The sequence below is a fragment of the Ptychodera flava genome, chromosome 17, assembly GCF_041260155.1.
Source record: "Ptychodera flava strain L36383 chromosome 17, AS_Pfla_20210202, whole genome shotgun sequence".
NCBI classification, from domain to species: Eukaryota; Metazoa; Hemichordata; class Enteropneusta; family Ptychoderidae; genus Ptychodera; species Ptychodera flava.
Genome location: NC_091944.1, coordinates 19,749,937 through 19,766,622, shown reverse-complemented (window position 1 = coordinate 19,766,622; position 16,686 = coordinate 19,749,937). Strand labels below are relative to the sequence as shown.

At 38.3% G+C, this 16,686-nt stretch overlaps 2 protein-coding genes across 2 annotated transcripts; both read right to left on the bottom strand.

Moving 5' to 3' along the window:
- Nucleotides 1-1,611: 1,611 nt before the first annotated feature.
- On the bottom strand, nucleotides 1,612-10,125 carry LOC139115723 (uncharacterized). Its single transcript, XM_070678045.1, has 4 exons — nucleotides 9,707-10,125; nucleotides 7,545-7,697; nucleotides 6,645-6,802; nucleotides 1,612-2,255 (listed from the first exon to the last, which is right to left on the bottom strand). Exons 1-4 carry the CDS (start codon nucleotides 9,972-9,974, stop codon nucleotides 2,025-2,027), a joined length of 810 nt encoding a protein of 269 aa, XP_070534146.1. The 5' UTR covers nucleotides 9,975-10,125; the 3' UTR covers nucleotides 1,612-2,024.
- Nucleotides 10,126-10,897: 772 nt separating this feature from the next.
- LOC139115730 (MRN complex-interacting protein-like) lies at nucleotides 10,898-16,662 on the bottom strand. Its single transcript, XM_070678053.1, has 6 exons — nucleotides 16,567-16,662; nucleotides 15,824-15,961; nucleotides 14,950-15,120; nucleotides 14,206-14,375; nucleotides 13,497-13,596; nucleotides 10,898-13,118 (listed from the first exon to the last, which is right to left on the bottom strand). Exons 2-6 carry the CDS (start codon nucleotides 15,941-15,943, stop codon nucleotides 12,411-12,413), a joined length of 1,269 nt encoding a protein of 422 aa, XP_070534154.1. The 5' UTR covers nucleotides 15,944-15,961; nucleotides 16,567-16,662; the 3' UTR covers nucleotides 10,898-12,410.
- Nucleotides 16,663-16,686: the final 24 nt, after the last annotated feature.

Genomic DNA, 16,686 nt, shown 5'->3' with positions numbered 1-16,686 from the left:
TTACAGATTTCATCAGAAATCCAATATATATTACTTAGTTCATCTATAGAAACCTGTATGCCAAATTTCAAAACTATCAGACCAGTACTTTTTGAGAAATACATTTTTTGACCAAAAATCGCAAAAATTGCCTTAAAAATGCAAATTTGCATATTTCTGCACAATTTGAACAAATCTGAAATAGATCATCCCTAGGGACATATGTACCAAATATCAAAGCTATCTGACTGGTAGTTTTGAAGGAGAAGATTTTTAAAGATTTTTTTACCAAAAATGACAAAAATTGCCTTAAAAATACAAATATGCAAATTTCACCACAATTTGAACAAATCTGTCTGAAGTCACCCTAAGTAAACTGCATATTAAATTTCAAAGCAATCAGACAAGCGGTTTCAGAGAAGAAGATTTTTTTACCAAAAACACCAAAAAATGCCCAAAAATACAAATATGCAAATTTCACTACGATTTGAACAAACTTAAGTGAGGTCACCCCAAGTGAGCTGCATATAAAATTTCAAAGCAATTGGACTTGTGGTTTCAGAGGAGAAGGCAATTGTTGATGGACGACGACGGACGACGACGACGACGACGACGGACGACGACGACGACGGACGACGACGGAAAATCAACCTATTTGATAAGCTCCGCGTCGCTGACAGCGGAGCTAAAAAGAATAATTCAAATGTCAATGTAAATAAATATGGTTCATTTAGCATCGGATGAACTCTACAAAGACAGACTGTCATCCTTTACACAACAATGCTGGTTGATTGAGTTTTTTGCAGGTATCTGCATGCTACACTTATAGGGACAGATTTGTCCTCAGTGACATCGCAAAATTTAATTGCCCATTTTTGTATTGCATTCTATTAAGTGAACAAAGTCATGAATTTTGCTGGTATTACATCATTGTATTATATATAGGTTGATCCTGTTTTAGATATCTCAAAGATGCTGATAGAGAAGGGGTTACCCTGGGCTCTCTCCTCATGGCCAGGCCACTGAGATCAAGTGGCCTATTACATGATATCAGATATTAACAATGAATATATGCTAATGAGCCACCTCAGCTGTTCTGGCAAAGTGCCAAACTCAGTATGAAGTAGGGCAAGGTCATTTTGGATGCTCATCATGTCATTGTTTGACATTGTATGGGTTTGTGGTCCATATTATTAGACAAGTCAGTCACTACAAATTTGCATATATCCGTATATGGTAAAATATACGTGTCAGCCACGTTCACTTGTGGAATATAAGTAGCCCGTGTTTTTGGCATATGCGTTATTTCTAACTTTAAAAAGTAGTGATTAGCCTTTACAAATACAAGTGACTGAATAGGTTCACCCCCTTTACAACCATGGTTTCACCCAACTCCATTGTTATCAATGGCAAGTATGGATTTGTTTACGGAGAATGGGGATGAACAAGTTAAGATCAAGAAGGTATTTCACATCTTCCAGGTGTAAAAACAAACAAATAATGTGATTTTATTTTATTTTTGAAAAGATATATAGTACAGACCCTTAAAACCTCAACACTCTTGATTCACAAATAATAATTATGAGTCAAAATTACTCAAACATATTTAAAAGAATCCCTCTTCGGCACAAATTGAAATTAGGATGAAATATATTTTTATGATAATTCTTGTGTGTATAAGTCTTTGTTAATACATTATACTTTTGGTAAATACAAAAATTATACCACTGTCAAAGAGGACAAAGTCATCATCATTTGAATTTGACTGATAAGTTTTTATGATTGCTTCTCAAATACATACCCTAACACTGTTGCTGAATAAAAATAACCTTAAATTCTGTTTCATTGACATGAAACAATGGAAGGAAGTATCTGAAAAGATTTGACAAAAATCCCTTGACTTGTTTTAGTGCCGGTTCCTCTGTTCAACTATATCATTGACAACTAAAGAGTTTTAGAAAACTGCAGTCATGGTACGTTTGCTTGTTGCTGTTGTCAAGGTGTTACTGAGAAGACAGGGTCATAACCTTGACAACCAAAGGTCATCACCTTGGTTTCAAAAGGTCCATGACAAGCTGTAAAGTTGATGGTGGTAGGAGCAAGGGAAGTGGAAGAAAGAAATGATATCTTCTCAGCGATGTTGCGTGCGTCACCAATTTCCTCACAGCTGGTTTGCTGACGCAGTGTCTCTGCTTCTTGGCACACTTGGTGCATTGTGGGTAAAATCTCTGATCCTGAAGAGGTTTCCTGTTGGCTTTGGAATTCTGCAACACAATCTGTGGGGATCAAAAGATGTGAACAAACAGAAAGGAGAAAAGAATTTATATGTTTTATTATTGTGTTTCGTTTCACAACAATGTAATTTTCTTGAGAGAAAAAGAAATGATAATCAAAACTGGATATTGCAATACTTTTGGTAGACTTGGTTCAAGTCGGTGAATTTTAAAAATAAAATCATTTATAATAGTTTCTCTTGTGTCTCTCCTATTTTGTACAAACCTATCCGGAATTTGGCAGCTCACGCCAGGTTTTCCCAGCGATTGAATGCGTCACGTTTGAGTCTGCGCAGTAGTGAGTTAGTTTCTGCCGGATTCACCGACTTGGACTTCTTGCAAAGTACAGGCGGTGAGACGGACTGTGTACACAGTGACGTAGAGCAAATATAAAATGATTGACAGCCCCCGCCGTTATTCTGGCCAATAAGAAGAACGCATTGCTAATAAACCTCTGCATGCATTAAAAAGTTTGTTGTCATCTCCGTGCAAAGCTAGACATCGAGTACTATACGTTTTATATCTGGGCGAATAATGGCATCAAGTTCGTACATCAACCGCGTTTTACTACTGATCGGTCGACCATCGCTAATCATGCGAGATTACCAAAGAAAGCTTGTTGAGAGTTACATTGAGGAAAAAAGATGTGTTCGTCTGCGCACCAACCGGCAGCGGAAAATCACTGACATACGAAGTCGCCCCACATTGTTTTGATTTCCTTCGCTTTGGGCACAAGAACAGGCTACAACTGTAAGGACGGTGTCTTTTTCCATCCTTGAATAAACCGGCGACGATTTTCGCATTTTGCAACATGGGCCCCACAAACAACACAGATATTTTCACGCGTTTTCGGTGATACAACAGAGGTCGTGCTGACTTTTGTGGGAGTGATCGCACTCGACATTTTGTCAACAATGCCATGTGAGTTTTATGCACGTCTCGTTTGGGTCAATTGGTAACTCCTCCCAATGTGTAAAATTTAGCGATGTCATCTTATGAATAATATATGAGTAAAGAAAAACGTCATCTCATGAATAATTTATAGCAACGCAGATCGTGCAAGAAAGCCAAGTCTGTGATTCCGGGTGAAACTCCGCTGTATAGCGTTCACTCCACTCATCGCGTTCACCCTACTCATCGCGTCCACTCACGCGCGCGTTTCAGAAAGCAACATACAAATCATTGCGTTTACTCCACTCAAACATTCACAAATCACAGACTTGAACCAAGTCTATACTTTTGGTCACGTTTTCTTGAAAGTTTACTTGCAACAAAGTATGGGAAAAATTCTGATGCAATTTTAAAGGGATTCAGTCGTCGGAACTGCACTCAAAGGTTGTATGGGACCCCTTCGATCAATGCAAACATTGGGTTCCAAGGTACGATGGTAATTGATGAAAGTTGTGCATAAAATACATTATTTGTAATCAGGAAACTCAAACAGGCGCAATTCCGACTACCGTTTCCCTTTAAGCAGTACTTGAAACATGGAATGAGGTTATAAAAAGAGTTTTCTTACATGAAAGTTATGTCTTTTTGTTACATCTTTTTAAAATCTCTTTTGTGGTGTAAGAGTAAACATTTGACATTACAGCTATGCACAAAATCTCCCAAAATAAATACAAATCTGATGGTTTTTCTGGTAAGTTAGGGACCGTTCAGTTTTTACGGCCGGGGGGGGGGGGGGCAAAATCCGGGGGGGGGGGTCATCGTAATTTTGGAATCCGCAAAGGGGCGGTCATCACTTTTTCACTGGTAGGAAAGGGGGGGGGGGGGGTCACCACATTTTCAAAAACATAATACCAACAATAAAGTTCACTTTATGCCATGGCCATGATCGATCCTCTTTACCGGCGGCCGCCTTCGGCGGCCCACTACAATAAATATACATTATGTACTACCCATGACCCTCTAACGGGCAGACGCCTTTGGCGGGCCGTTCCAATTAGGTTTACTTCATGCAATAGCCATGATTGACCCTCTTTACTGGCGGGCCGCCTGTGGCGGCCCACTACAATAAATTGACTTTTTGTAATACCCCATGGCAATCTTACCGTAAAATTCCCAATTGAAGCCGCGGCTTGTATTAGAAACATTTTTGAGGGACCCCTGGGATCACGCACTGAATAATGGTAATGGCCGCGCGCCTTCAGCGGCCCTGTCCAGTAAAGTCTACTTTATGCAATGGCCATGATCGACCCTCTTTACCGGCGTGCCTCCTTTGGTGGCCCACTAGAATAAAGTTGACTTTACGTAATGGCCCATGACCCTCTTAACCGGAGGGCTGCCTTTGGCGAACCACTCCAATAAAGTTTACTTTATACAATGTCCATGGACATGAGTTGTCTATGGAAATGAAGTTAAAAATTGCCTTACAGTCGTCCTAATTAACAGACGTTTCAATGGATGTGGCTGAGAAGTTTGTGCACTGGCATCTCTGCTACACGAATAAAGTGTGTCGTGTACCGAAGTTCAAATCCAAACCATGCGGGTAAATTTGACATATGGGTTTTTGTTATTTTTCAGGGGGGGGGGGGGGGGGGTCATCAATTTTTTTCGTCTGACAAAGGGGGGGGGGGTCATCTTTTTTTCACAGAAAATGCAGGGGGGGGGTTCTATATTTTTTTTACACCGGCGACAAGATTTTGCCGGCCCCCCCCCCCCCAGGCCGTAAAAACTGAACGCTCCCTTAGCATTCCACTGACTTAGTGAATCTAACACACACGTTCTTAACTCTCATGTAACCAGTAGCTTGCCTACAGCACAGCAAAGTGCCATGCTCCTTGTGTACTCCCTAAAATGTCACCATTGAAAATCTTGGAATTCATTCACTCAAATTCAGCCTGACGGTCTTACTGGGTTGCGACTTGAACACCATTCAGTTTTTCAAAGTTAAACACAGTTCACCGATAATGTACATATTGATTGATGGCATTTACATATGATGTATTAGAAATGTTAGACAATGCTCTTTAAAGGGGAAGTTCACCAAGGATGATTTTTACATATGTGCTAGCTTTGTGGTCACTTACCCCGGAAAAGCTATTTTCGCCATTTATAACTTGCAAGATTTTTTACAAAAAACGATAGAAATAGTACAGGAAGTTGCCCATGTAATTTGAATCATGGGAAAAAGCGCCAAGCTTGGAGCTTGCATAATGTGATATGGAAGGGACCATTTTCCCATGGGTATGGCATTGTCCACTCACCCATGCTTAAACCAGGCTGTGCGTATTTACATTATTTTTGTTTATACTGAGTATCCTTGCATAAACAATGAATCACTTGTAATAAACTTTCCACTGTCAGATTTTGTGTTGCTGTTTACTACTGTGTTACTGTGAGTGGACAATGTGGGGGCCATACCCATCCGAAGATGGTCCCTTCCATATCACATTATGCAAGCTCCAAGTTTGGAGCTTTTTTCCCATGATTCAAATTACATGGGCAACTTCCTGTACTTTTTATCGTTTTTTATAAAAAATCCTGCGAGTTATAAATGGTGAAAATAGTTTTTCCTGGGTAAATGACCACAGAGCTACCACATATGTAAAAATCATCCTTGGTGAACTTCCCCTTTAAGTTTATGAATTACTTTCGAAAGAATTATTGATTTGCCACCAAGTCAGTGATATCTACCGGTATATGGCATGAACAGCACATGATTCAATGCTTCCACTGGTATATGCCCTTACAGACAAAGAAACAAAATAACTGAAACAATACATACCGACGTTCCGGTCAATGCAAAAAGTCATTTTGGCATAAATTTGACAATGAATCATACAAATAGTTGTTTATCTTGGTTCATTACACATGTGAGTCCTGTAAAATTTTTACTGCAGTACAGTACGGCCATAATCCTGTGATGGGCATCAGAATTTTTCCCATACTGTGTAGAATGTGCCTCGGGGACAGATATTCAGACTCTCAAACTTTTACAATTCTTTTCTGATATATCACTTGTGGGGTTCATTTTAAAGCTCTTGGTAAACTTTTTATTGTCTTACTTTTTAAAAAAATCTAATATTCCTTCCATATATTTAATATAGGGATGGCAGTCATTTTGAATTTCAAATATCAGTAAATCTTTGGTAATTTGTTTCTCTAGTTCCAAAATTTGCGCAGTGAACCCCGATTTTTCATTCTTAATTTTGAAAGAGAGTGGTTGAAATACTCTTTGAGGACAGCTTGAGCAACAGTTTAGGGCTTTCACTGTTGAGGCGCATACTACCTTAACAGGTCCGCACTGCCCATTGATAATTGGACCATACCATGATGGTGAAAAGGTTAAAGAATATATCACATAGACTTCTAACCATTTTTTTTTTTGTTTATCAAATGTTTAGCATAATTACAGGATCACTTGCAGTTTATATATTGAATACTTACAGCTATAGGTGGTTGGTGATCAGCGATGTAAAACTTCACCTTCAACCATCTTCCACAACTGTGACAACCATGTTGCTTTCCTATACTCTGTATTTTCTTCCTTTGAGAACTATTTGCATACTTCACGGTAGCACGGACACTCTCTCTGGCAAAAGCACCTGACAGACACAATATGCAGAAGTTGAAATTCAGCCTGGATGTATTAAAGACTTATCTATTTTTCTTCTCTTTTACACAAGAATATCTAGATTAAATGTGACGAAATAAACTGTGCAATACATATGATTTTACAAGATAAATATTATTGCCTTCAATGAATGTATACAGATGGGAGAACTGGTTTAACTTTTTCACAACTGTGATTTGAATCAATCCGATTGCATTAGTTTGTCTATTTTCTGCTTCGTTTGTTTATCTCTCTTCAGCATATGAATGAATATGAATACAAATGTTTTTGAAAGGATTGGGGAACTTTGGCAGAGTTTGATGGAGTCACCATGCGCAGTTCAAAGCAAATTCGTTGAATTCATTTTTGTTCATATTAGCAAAGAAACCATCACGTAAACTGTTGATGGATTGATTAATTTACCCAAACCTACGGTAGCTTATGATTTGACAACTTGTAGCAACTTGTAGCTCCTGACTTACTTGGTTGTGTCACAGACAGTGGATCGGGAGATCTTGGACTCCACTGTCTATGGTTTTGTGTGTATGTCAACACAACACAACCAACAAAGTGGTAGATTAATGGATGATAGCAAGATTACATCACACTACCGATGTCACAGTATGCACGGTACTTGTCTGAGTATAAGCCCCTGGTTTGGCAACACAATATGCAGGAGAGGGGCTTATACTCAGGCAAGTATGCCGCGGTAAAAATAAACCATGTCTCCTTACCTGGTTTGACCAAATCACTTGGCAGTACAGATTTAAAATGTCCATTGAAAAGCTTGAAGACAGCAGCACTGACAACACCATAGACAGGAAGGCATTGCATGAATTCAGGTGTAGCTGTTTTATCAGTGTTGTCATCATCATGTGTATTGGAATCTACGAGCACAAGAAAGTGAGACCAAATATGAACTTCAAAAATATATCACAGTATATATTTATCTGGACTGAACAGTACCAACTGCATCAGATTCCTCTTCTTTAAATTGTAAATAACTGTGCAACGATTAAAAAACCTGATGTTTGAATCATCTTCACGTTGTCTTTGTCCTGTATTGAGAAAAAATAATCTATCACTTTTCTCTTGTACAATATCACTTTTAAGTTTATGTCCAATTAGTGCTGTTTAAGGTCAAATTTCCTATGATCCTTCGTCATACCACTCCCTCGATTGTGTGTTGTGCCCCATTCCCCGATACAACCCAACCAAGCTGTAGAGAGGTGCTACTCTACGGATTGCAGTAAGGTTTAATATTACAGCTCCCCGAGATTTATGTCATGGGTGTAACTGTAAGGTACTTTTTTGCATATCACAACTTCAGCGTTTTCGTGTATCTATATCTACCTGGCCAAAAAGACACAAAAGCCATGCGTCTTTTTAATCTATTAACATAAAGAAAACGAAAGTTATTGTGTTCAACAAAAGTAGTCATCTTGTAAAAGGAGTTACACTCACTTACAATGGAGTGACTCTTGACTTAGTGAAAGAGTAGTTACCTTGGTTTTGTCATTACCCCAAATGGTAAATTCAAAGGTAATTTTCACAATCTTAAATTGAAGGCAATGAAAGCTCTTTTCAGCCTTCGTAAGGGCCTTCAAAATGGTTCACTTTCTGTAAAAGTTGCATTATCACTCTTTGATAGTTTAATTGTTCCTATTATGACATATGGCTGTGAAATATGGGGACATGAAATTAATGATGAGTGTAACTTTCTCAATGATGTTAGTATATCTTATTATAGATTTATCCTAGGAGTCTCTAAACATGCACCGTCTGATGGTGTTGTTGGAGAGCTGGGTAGATATCCAATTCACTTTATGGTGATAAAGCACATGCTCAAATACTGCATAGATTGTTTTATCAGATGTCATCTTACTGAGATCTGCTTATACATCCAGGTTGAATTCAGATTGGTCTAATTATATACAAAGCATATTGAGCTCTTACAGTGGGAGTGATATATGGTCTAGTGTTTGCAATATCAATTCCACAGTTAATAATGTATATGATAGTTTACGTGAAATTTATGAACAAACATGGCTGAGAAACATTCATAATATGATACAAGGAAGTGTGGAATGCAGAGGAATAAGCTCCGAACTTACAGACTATTTAAGACAAAATTTTAATTTTAAAGTTACTTGCTAGATATAAGATCTTTTACCTATAGGAGGTGGCTGAAAAACTAAGAATAACAGAACTGGGTAGAAGGTCGATACCAAAAGTTCCTGCAAATGAAAGATACTGCCAAGTATTGTAAGTCTTTAGTTGAGGATGAATTTCACTTTGTAATAGAATGTCCAAAATACAGAGCTTATCGAGATAGTCTATTTTCATCCACAAGTTTGCATAATCCTGGCTTTCTTGATTTGAGTGACAGAGAAAAGTTCATGTATATCTTTACTCACAAAGATAAACTACCTCTTGCCAAATTATTTCTTGTACTTTAGTTCCTCCCCCAGCAGCAGCTTCTAGTGTTTGCAGAGTTTTGTAATTTTTGCCTTACCACACTCCTTGAGTGTGTTGTTGAGCAATAAAGTAAAGTAAAGTAAAGTTTAATACATTTATGATATATATTTTATCATATGCTTTGATGAATCAACGAACATGTCGATCAATGACGAATAACCAACTTATAGCATCTGGCGAACTGCCACATTTGCCAATGAATGACCACACTGTACCACAGGCGTACGGAATGTTTCCTAGATCGTCGTCGGATGGGAAGTGACGGACACTGCATGCACCGTGAGGCCGAAGGCCGAACCTCGGTATTGTATTGTTATACAGTACCGAGGTTCGGCCTTCGGCCTCACGGTGCATGCAGTGTCCGTCACTTCCCATCCGACGACGATCTAGGAAACATCCGTACGCCTGTGCACTGTACCTGTATTGATTGATGTGCCATGGTCGTGCAAGAATCGTTTCAATACAGGTGATACCACACATATGCTGATAGACGATATAATCCCTGTGGTAGCAACTGATACGAATCCTAGGAGAGGTGACAACGTCATAGACGCGCTCAGATGAAGTTGTTTGAATACAAGATGCTGTAACAACCCCAAGCAACTTGGGAAAGTCACCACCCCTGTACCGACGATGCCGATGTAGTACAACCAGCTCCGCTCGCGGCGGTCGCTATCTGATGTCATTCTGAGTGTGGCGGTTACATCGTTTGCCAGTCAAAATTCGGTGAGCAAGGTCGACGGATGGCATTATAACGAGTTCATCGAAGAATCGAACGCCTCACGTACTGGTGCACTAGTTTTGTGTGACATGTGTACAACAGCGGGTTGTGGGATTCCTGAACTCGGACGACCTAAGCTACTGGCGGTTTTCAACAAAGCATTAATCGCGCATTCGTAAAAATTATTGCACATATAAGGCCGCACGAGACTTTCTCACACGGAGGATATATTTTGTACTAATCTTTTGATTAAAGGTTTGCATAATTTTGTTTATCATTTTTTTTTATCTTTCAATCGTGCCAGCCAACCAAAAAATATATGACGAGTTAGAGGGTTTTGGAAAACCTGCCGCATCCCTTGTTCTTTTCCGTTGTTTTTCACCTGTGCACAGAGGAACAGTTGATTGTCTTTTGATACCGCCAGAGTAGAGACATAGAATTCGTTGAAACAACACGAATGTCAGCCTGACCATCAGAGTATATGGTCAGGAAATTGACGTGATTGCACGCATACAAAGAACTTTGGAACTGTCGTTGAGGGCGCACCACAGGAGACTGCAAAGTTTTGATAATGGAGGAATATTCTCAAACTGTTTATGGTGTATCACTTGCTATTTGGGGAGGAGCTTAAATATAGGGGCCCTATGCAATGTTTGTCAAGTAGAGTCATGTTTTTGTATTAGCAAACACAGCTCACTCGAAAATAATACACTTTGAACTTTTTAATGTTTTAGTACCAAAGCATCCAATACTCAATCTGATCTGATTGCCACTATAGACAGTTGCCTATCTAGTTTGAATACTATATTATGGAGTACTTGCACTTAAATTTGACGAGTCAACAATTAAATATTTTAGAATTCTTTAATTCTTTTGCCAAGAGCACAGTGCTTCACAAAACCATTCCTGACATAACAACCACTGAGCCAAACTAATTCGGGCTAATGTGCAGCATCTCAGATTCTGAAGCTGTTATACAATTGGTTGGCTGTATCTTACCTTATAATCGAATTATACACAATAGACTCCCTAACTTGCTATAAATAGTGACAATCAACCAATCAGATGTAACTTTCTGAGCCAGTGCACATCAGCAGACTAATTCTGCAGTAAGCTGTAGTTACAAAGCAATATTATTGGCAATCTTTTAATGGTAATGCCCACTGTCACATATGGATATCTTCACAACAAAAATCTAAAGGTTGGTAACTTTTCAGTAAAACTATTGGTAAATATTTTGTTTCACATTCACTCAAAATTTCGAAAGATAGGCGGGTAAGCTGTTCAAAAATGCAAAAAAATATAACCCAAAATATTAAAATGTGGTTTTATTGGACAGTTTTCTCATACGATATATACACATTCCTGTAGCTATATGACAGGACACTGTTTTCAGCACCACATGATTCAATGGTTGTACAAATGATTCTACAAAAGAGTATTTTGTCACAATGTAACAATCATGGCTTGGTTTTGAGACAGAATATTGCCAACGATCAAGAATTCCACAAGATAAGTTTGAACTCTTCCCCTGGATAACCTAAAAACCTATTTACATACAAGAGCTGATGACTTCAGCTATACATATATACAACTATACATATCAGGTTGGACTTTTATTGGCATCACTGCCTGGCATCATTTCTAGCCAAGCACTGACATGGAATTCCATGGGCTCACTCAGCTACTCTATCTTTCTACAGCGTCTCAGTTTGTATGAATATTCATGAGTACATTTCACACAGTAGAAAACATCTAAAAGTAGTTGATTTAAAATACAATTAAGTTAGTATTGCCTATGGTCATGTACAGACAAGAGGAGACTCTGTACCATGTCTCGTATATGATTATTTCCATGAGCATGAGCAAAACAAGCAGGCTTACATCATTGGGTTTCAGGGCATTTAGGTATAATTTTGCAATACATGGTCTGTTATTGGTAGTATGATTACTGAACAAAGGGACATAGTAAGTTACTTTTGATGAATGGGTTTGCTTCATGTGAGAAATTTGATGTCGAGGACTGTCATATTTTATGGGACAAAATAAGAAGAAACACAAGGCTTTCAATTTTCTCGTACTGATGACATCAACAGAACAAAATATGCACTTTCATGAGAAAAAAATGAATAAGCTCCATATTTTTTAAAAGTTGCCATGTTGCCTCTTGGAACACAAAATAAGATGCTGAACCGATATCATGGAAATAGCACAAAATAAGATGAAACCCAACAGAATTTTTGAGAAGCATCCAGAGGTTTTGATTTACCAGAGTGACATTTTTACTTTAAATTTTGTTTGGCAGTACCTGCTTCATATTACCGGAAGTTCTGACCATGAACATTCGTGAACTTTCAGGCTTAGAGACACATATATCCCTGCAATCCATTTTATGACCACATCACTCAAGGTCATTCAAAATACTGTCAAGTTCGTCATCAACTTCAAATGTGCTTTTCAAATTAGTAGATGATACAGTTAGATTTGTTTTATTGACCTTGTCTTTTCCAATAAATTTCCCTATACGGCTGATGTCACGTACTGCGGGAGTAATGTTGCATGTGGGAGATGAAGAAGAAACTTCAAAATCCCTGCTTTGGTGTCCTTTGGTGCAGTCATCCAATGTTTGGCTGTGAGTGGCCATTGAATGAGACAGGTCTTTCCTGACAAACATGTCCCACTTTGAGATGTTTGATTCAATAACACCCTGCTTGGAACAGAACTGATTTTGGCCACTATTTCTTACATTAATACTGCCAGCATTTGATGCGTATTGGGAGCTTTCACTGTCTGAATCAAGACCAGAATGCTGTGCTTCTTGCTGAGAATCCCCATCTTCACAAACTGACAGAAATGCACTCCACTTTGAATTTGCAGTAGCAGGGGTTTCAGGCTTTTGGTTTAAAGGAGACTTGGGTTTTTCCATGGCCATGAAGGTTGGTCTATGGTCACTCTTCCTGGATTTTCCATCACTGCTCACACACCTCACAGATACATCATCATCTGATGTGTTTTTAATCCCCTGAAGATATGAATGGTCACTGACGGTTGTGTTCCTCTGAAGAAAGGCTTGCTCAGATTTTGTCTGGTAAACTGTTCTTTCTGAATCCTGAGAACATATCAAATAAATACAGAGACAATGAAAACATATTGGTAAAGAGTAATCATCAGGGCGATCAATGTTCGTGTCCTGATAACATGCTGACTATTAAAAATTCAAAGCACTAAACCAATGAAAATCGCACTTTCACCAGAAATGGATTTGCCGTATCTCATTGTTTTCTATGCTTAAGTTGAACTTCTACCAAAGAAAATGAAGGTGAAAAGATAATTCTATTTTTTATTAAAATAGTGTTGGGTCAAGGTTTTTAAGGGCATCTGACAAGTTTTGATAGTGGTAAATCTTACAAAACACTATTAAACAATGGGTAACTTTTATTGATTGATAATAGCAGCGTACTGTATTACAGTAATAAATGTGATGTACCTGATAGCAACTATCAGTAGTGTCTTCTCCTCTTGACCGTTTTCTTCCATACTTCCAATTTCCTTTGGATTCTGATGCTGACCAGGATCTCTCCCATTTCCTGCCATGAATTATGGATTACGCGATATGGTTTCAAAATATAAGGTTATTCAAATTCATTGAAATACAATAAAAAAATATCACTTCCTTGAGAATTTTCAACAATTACAGAATCAGAATCAGCTATGTCTCCTACGGTTATTTTATTTACTTCACCTTCTTCAAGGGTCAATGCAATGTAGTGATTTTCAAAAATAAATCGGAGCTATAAGATATTGCTCTGATAGAGTGCAACCTGTCTTTATGGACACTTCCCAGGTGTGCTGTCTGAGCAAATTTCATTGCCGTTCTAAGGAGTAATCTCATTGACTGAAATACATGTGTTTTCACTTATGCACACATTACATACATGTATGTTGCTATAGGTGTGTGTGGAGGAAGTTTCAAGAAATTACAGAATAAACTAAAAATAGTTCAGAAATCTTTTAAATTTTTGCGTAAAGTCAAACTGTACCTCCCTAATCATTATACCTCTCTTTTCCAATGGGCAAAAGTTAAAGTTCTATATTATTTTACCTGTCTGTAAAGCACACAGCCATACCTCTGCATTACAACGACACATTTGACATTTCAAAAGGTCTCCTTATTGTTAAATACAGATTTCACTGACCTCTTTCTCCACTCTCTGCGGTTTGCTTTACGAGTATTATCAAAGTCCTTTCTATCGGTAGTGTACGAGATTCCATCTTCTTCATTGTAATCATGACAAGCACCTTCATCTTGATCAGCATCAAGAAACTGTGTCCATTTGGTTTCAGAACTCATTGGTTCAGAAGAATTCTGAAAACAATGAATGGGATTTTTTAGTCATCTAAAAACATGCGGGCCTTATCAAATCTTTGCAATTTGTAATTTTCTCAATTTATTTTTTTTTAAGATGAATAAAACAAATGTAGAAACATTAAAATACCTAAAAAGCCAGGTACTTCATTGTAAATTTGTTTCTCTTTAATTGTACCAATTAAAACTAATTTTGTCTTTGAAGTGTTTGTAAAAAGATATTTGCAAACTTGAATTCAAAATTTCTCCGGTATTGGCTATGCTGTAGAATAGCAAGGTCCATTCATCATGATTACTCTAGCGTAACCACAGTCCAGCCTAATAGGCTGGTACAGCATATCTAAAGCATGAATTTTGACAGTAAAACACTTTTATCAATTCACATAACAGCAGGCACTATGAACTACTAGTCCAACGTTACGAAATGCTCTTTGAAAGTAATTTTTCATGTACAAATACAAGGTTTGCAAAGGCTCTGTCTTACATGTAAACATATTTGACTGAAAAAAGCCTTTCTCACATCAAAATTGTTTATGTATAAGACCAGGGTATTTTTTTTCCAAGATTTTCTTACCTGAGAATAATCATTGTTACTGTCATCATTTTCAGAATTTTCCCAAATTTCCCCATGATCACCTTGATCTTCATCTCTCATGGTGCTTTCTTCTTCTTTCATGTCGCCTCTCATCATGTTTAACTTCTGAACGTGTCTTCTGCAGTCTGCCCCTGTTCCTTGGCCATAAATCTGTACACAGTAAGAAATACGGTATGTAAAGCTTACTCCTGGATGATCCTGTACAGTGGTTCACCGAAAAGTACCTGCTCATTTTGATCCACTGCATTAGTGGAATATCAGGAGCTGACACTGTGTAGTAAAAAGACGTGTGCAGACAGTCCACCACAAACACTCATAATTACAATCATCTCCCGTTTACGTTATCACGTTACATTACTTCTTTCAATGAAATTTGTTTGAAATGTGACTTTCATTAAAAATGTGTGATTGTCATTGACAGCCATTAGCCGATCACAGACCCTTTAAGAATCTTAATTCTTGAATAAAATCTGTTTACAAGTATCTTCAAGAGTTAGCATTTAGTAATCTTCCTCGTAGCCAGAGATAAAAAATTTCCTTCGATTTCTTTGGTAAAGTACAAAGGTTGTGAGAGAAATCTTTTTAAATATTGTTTTAAAACCAGCAAAATCTCCCACTAGTTACATCGTTACTGATGACTTGAGAGTTGGTATTTTACAAAGTGTTCACAATAAGAGGCATTTCATATTCAGGCAGTGTCTTACAGAACAAATTCTGAGGATTTCCATGTGATCTCAGAAAAAAAATGTAAAAATATCGCCCTAAAAGCAAAACAAAATTAAAGTGAATGCAGTGCATAAGCTTTCTTTCTACCTCAATGATATTATGAAGTGTGCACGGCTGGAAAGAATACCTTTTTCAAGGATTGTTTTGCTCCACACATTTTACATGCCCACTTCTTGCTCTTCTTTACTTGATGTACTTGAAAGACATTACATTGGTAACATCTCAGGACATTGAACTCTTGACCCATGATTAGTTGTTTACTAAGCTGCAGAGATAAGTAAGCATGACACATGGTCAATTGTCTCAAATGATAAATTAGTTTTCCTGATGTACTTGTTTGAAGCACAGGCACTACACACGTCGCTTTGCGATTGGTACTAATTCTCTCTCTGTTCACTGTGAATCAGTACCGATCACGAAGCGACGTGTTTCGTGCCTGTGCGCAAAACAGTTGGTTTTGCCGTCCGACCCACACACCCTAGGCACAGTCCAAACGTCGAGCTACTGTACTGCAGCTTCAGCCACTGGTGTACTTCCCAACACAGTCGCTAGTGGTTCGATATGCCGCGCCTTGTATCGAACCACAAGCGACTGTCCTTTCCAACACAGAAGTGTCACTGTCGACGACAGTGATGCTGACCCCAGAACAACAAGGAACACCGAGCAGAAGTTGACCACCGAGGCACGTTGGGTCAGATGCGGAGGGAGCTGAAAATGGCTGTGAATCGCATCAAAGGGAAAGACATAACAGGTGGCGATGAAATAAGCAAATCAGTAGTAAATGGCATTATTTCACCACACAGTTACCATGGATGTACAAACATAGATCTTTGTACATCCATCCGTGTCTAGCTCCATGTAGTTACCTACTAGTTCTTCCAGTACAGTAGTGCACTTGTTTACATTCCTGTCGGGAGTGGGATGTGGTACATGAAGTTGCCCGCGAACGTGAGGACAGCCAATCAAACGAGATCTAACGCCCTGACGTCA

Coding starts and splice junctions, on each gene's coding strand:
- LOC139115723 (XM_070678045.1), bottom strand. CDS start 9,974: ATGACATCAGATAGCGACCGCCGCGAGCGGAGCTGGTTGTACTACATC. Junction 7,698..9,706: donor TGGCACATCAATCAATACAG/GTACAGTGCACA, acceptor TTGTGCTCGTAG/ATTCCAATACACATGATGAT. Junction 6,803..7,544: donor AAGTGATTTGGTCAAACCAG/GTAAGGAGACAT, acceptor TGTGTCTGTCAG/GTGCTTTTGCCAGAGAGAGT.
- LOC139115730 (XM_070678053.1), bottom strand. CDS start 15,943: ATGGGTCAAGAGTTCAATGTCCTGAGATGTTACCAATGTAATGTCTTT. Junction 14,376..14,949: donor GTAACAATGATTATTCTCAG/GTAAGAAAATCT, acceptor CATTGTTTTCAG/AATTCTTCTGAACCAATGAG. Junction 13,119..13,496: donor CTACTGATAGTTGCTATCAG/GTACATCACATT, acceptor ATATGTTCTCAG/GATTCAGAAAGAACAGTTTA.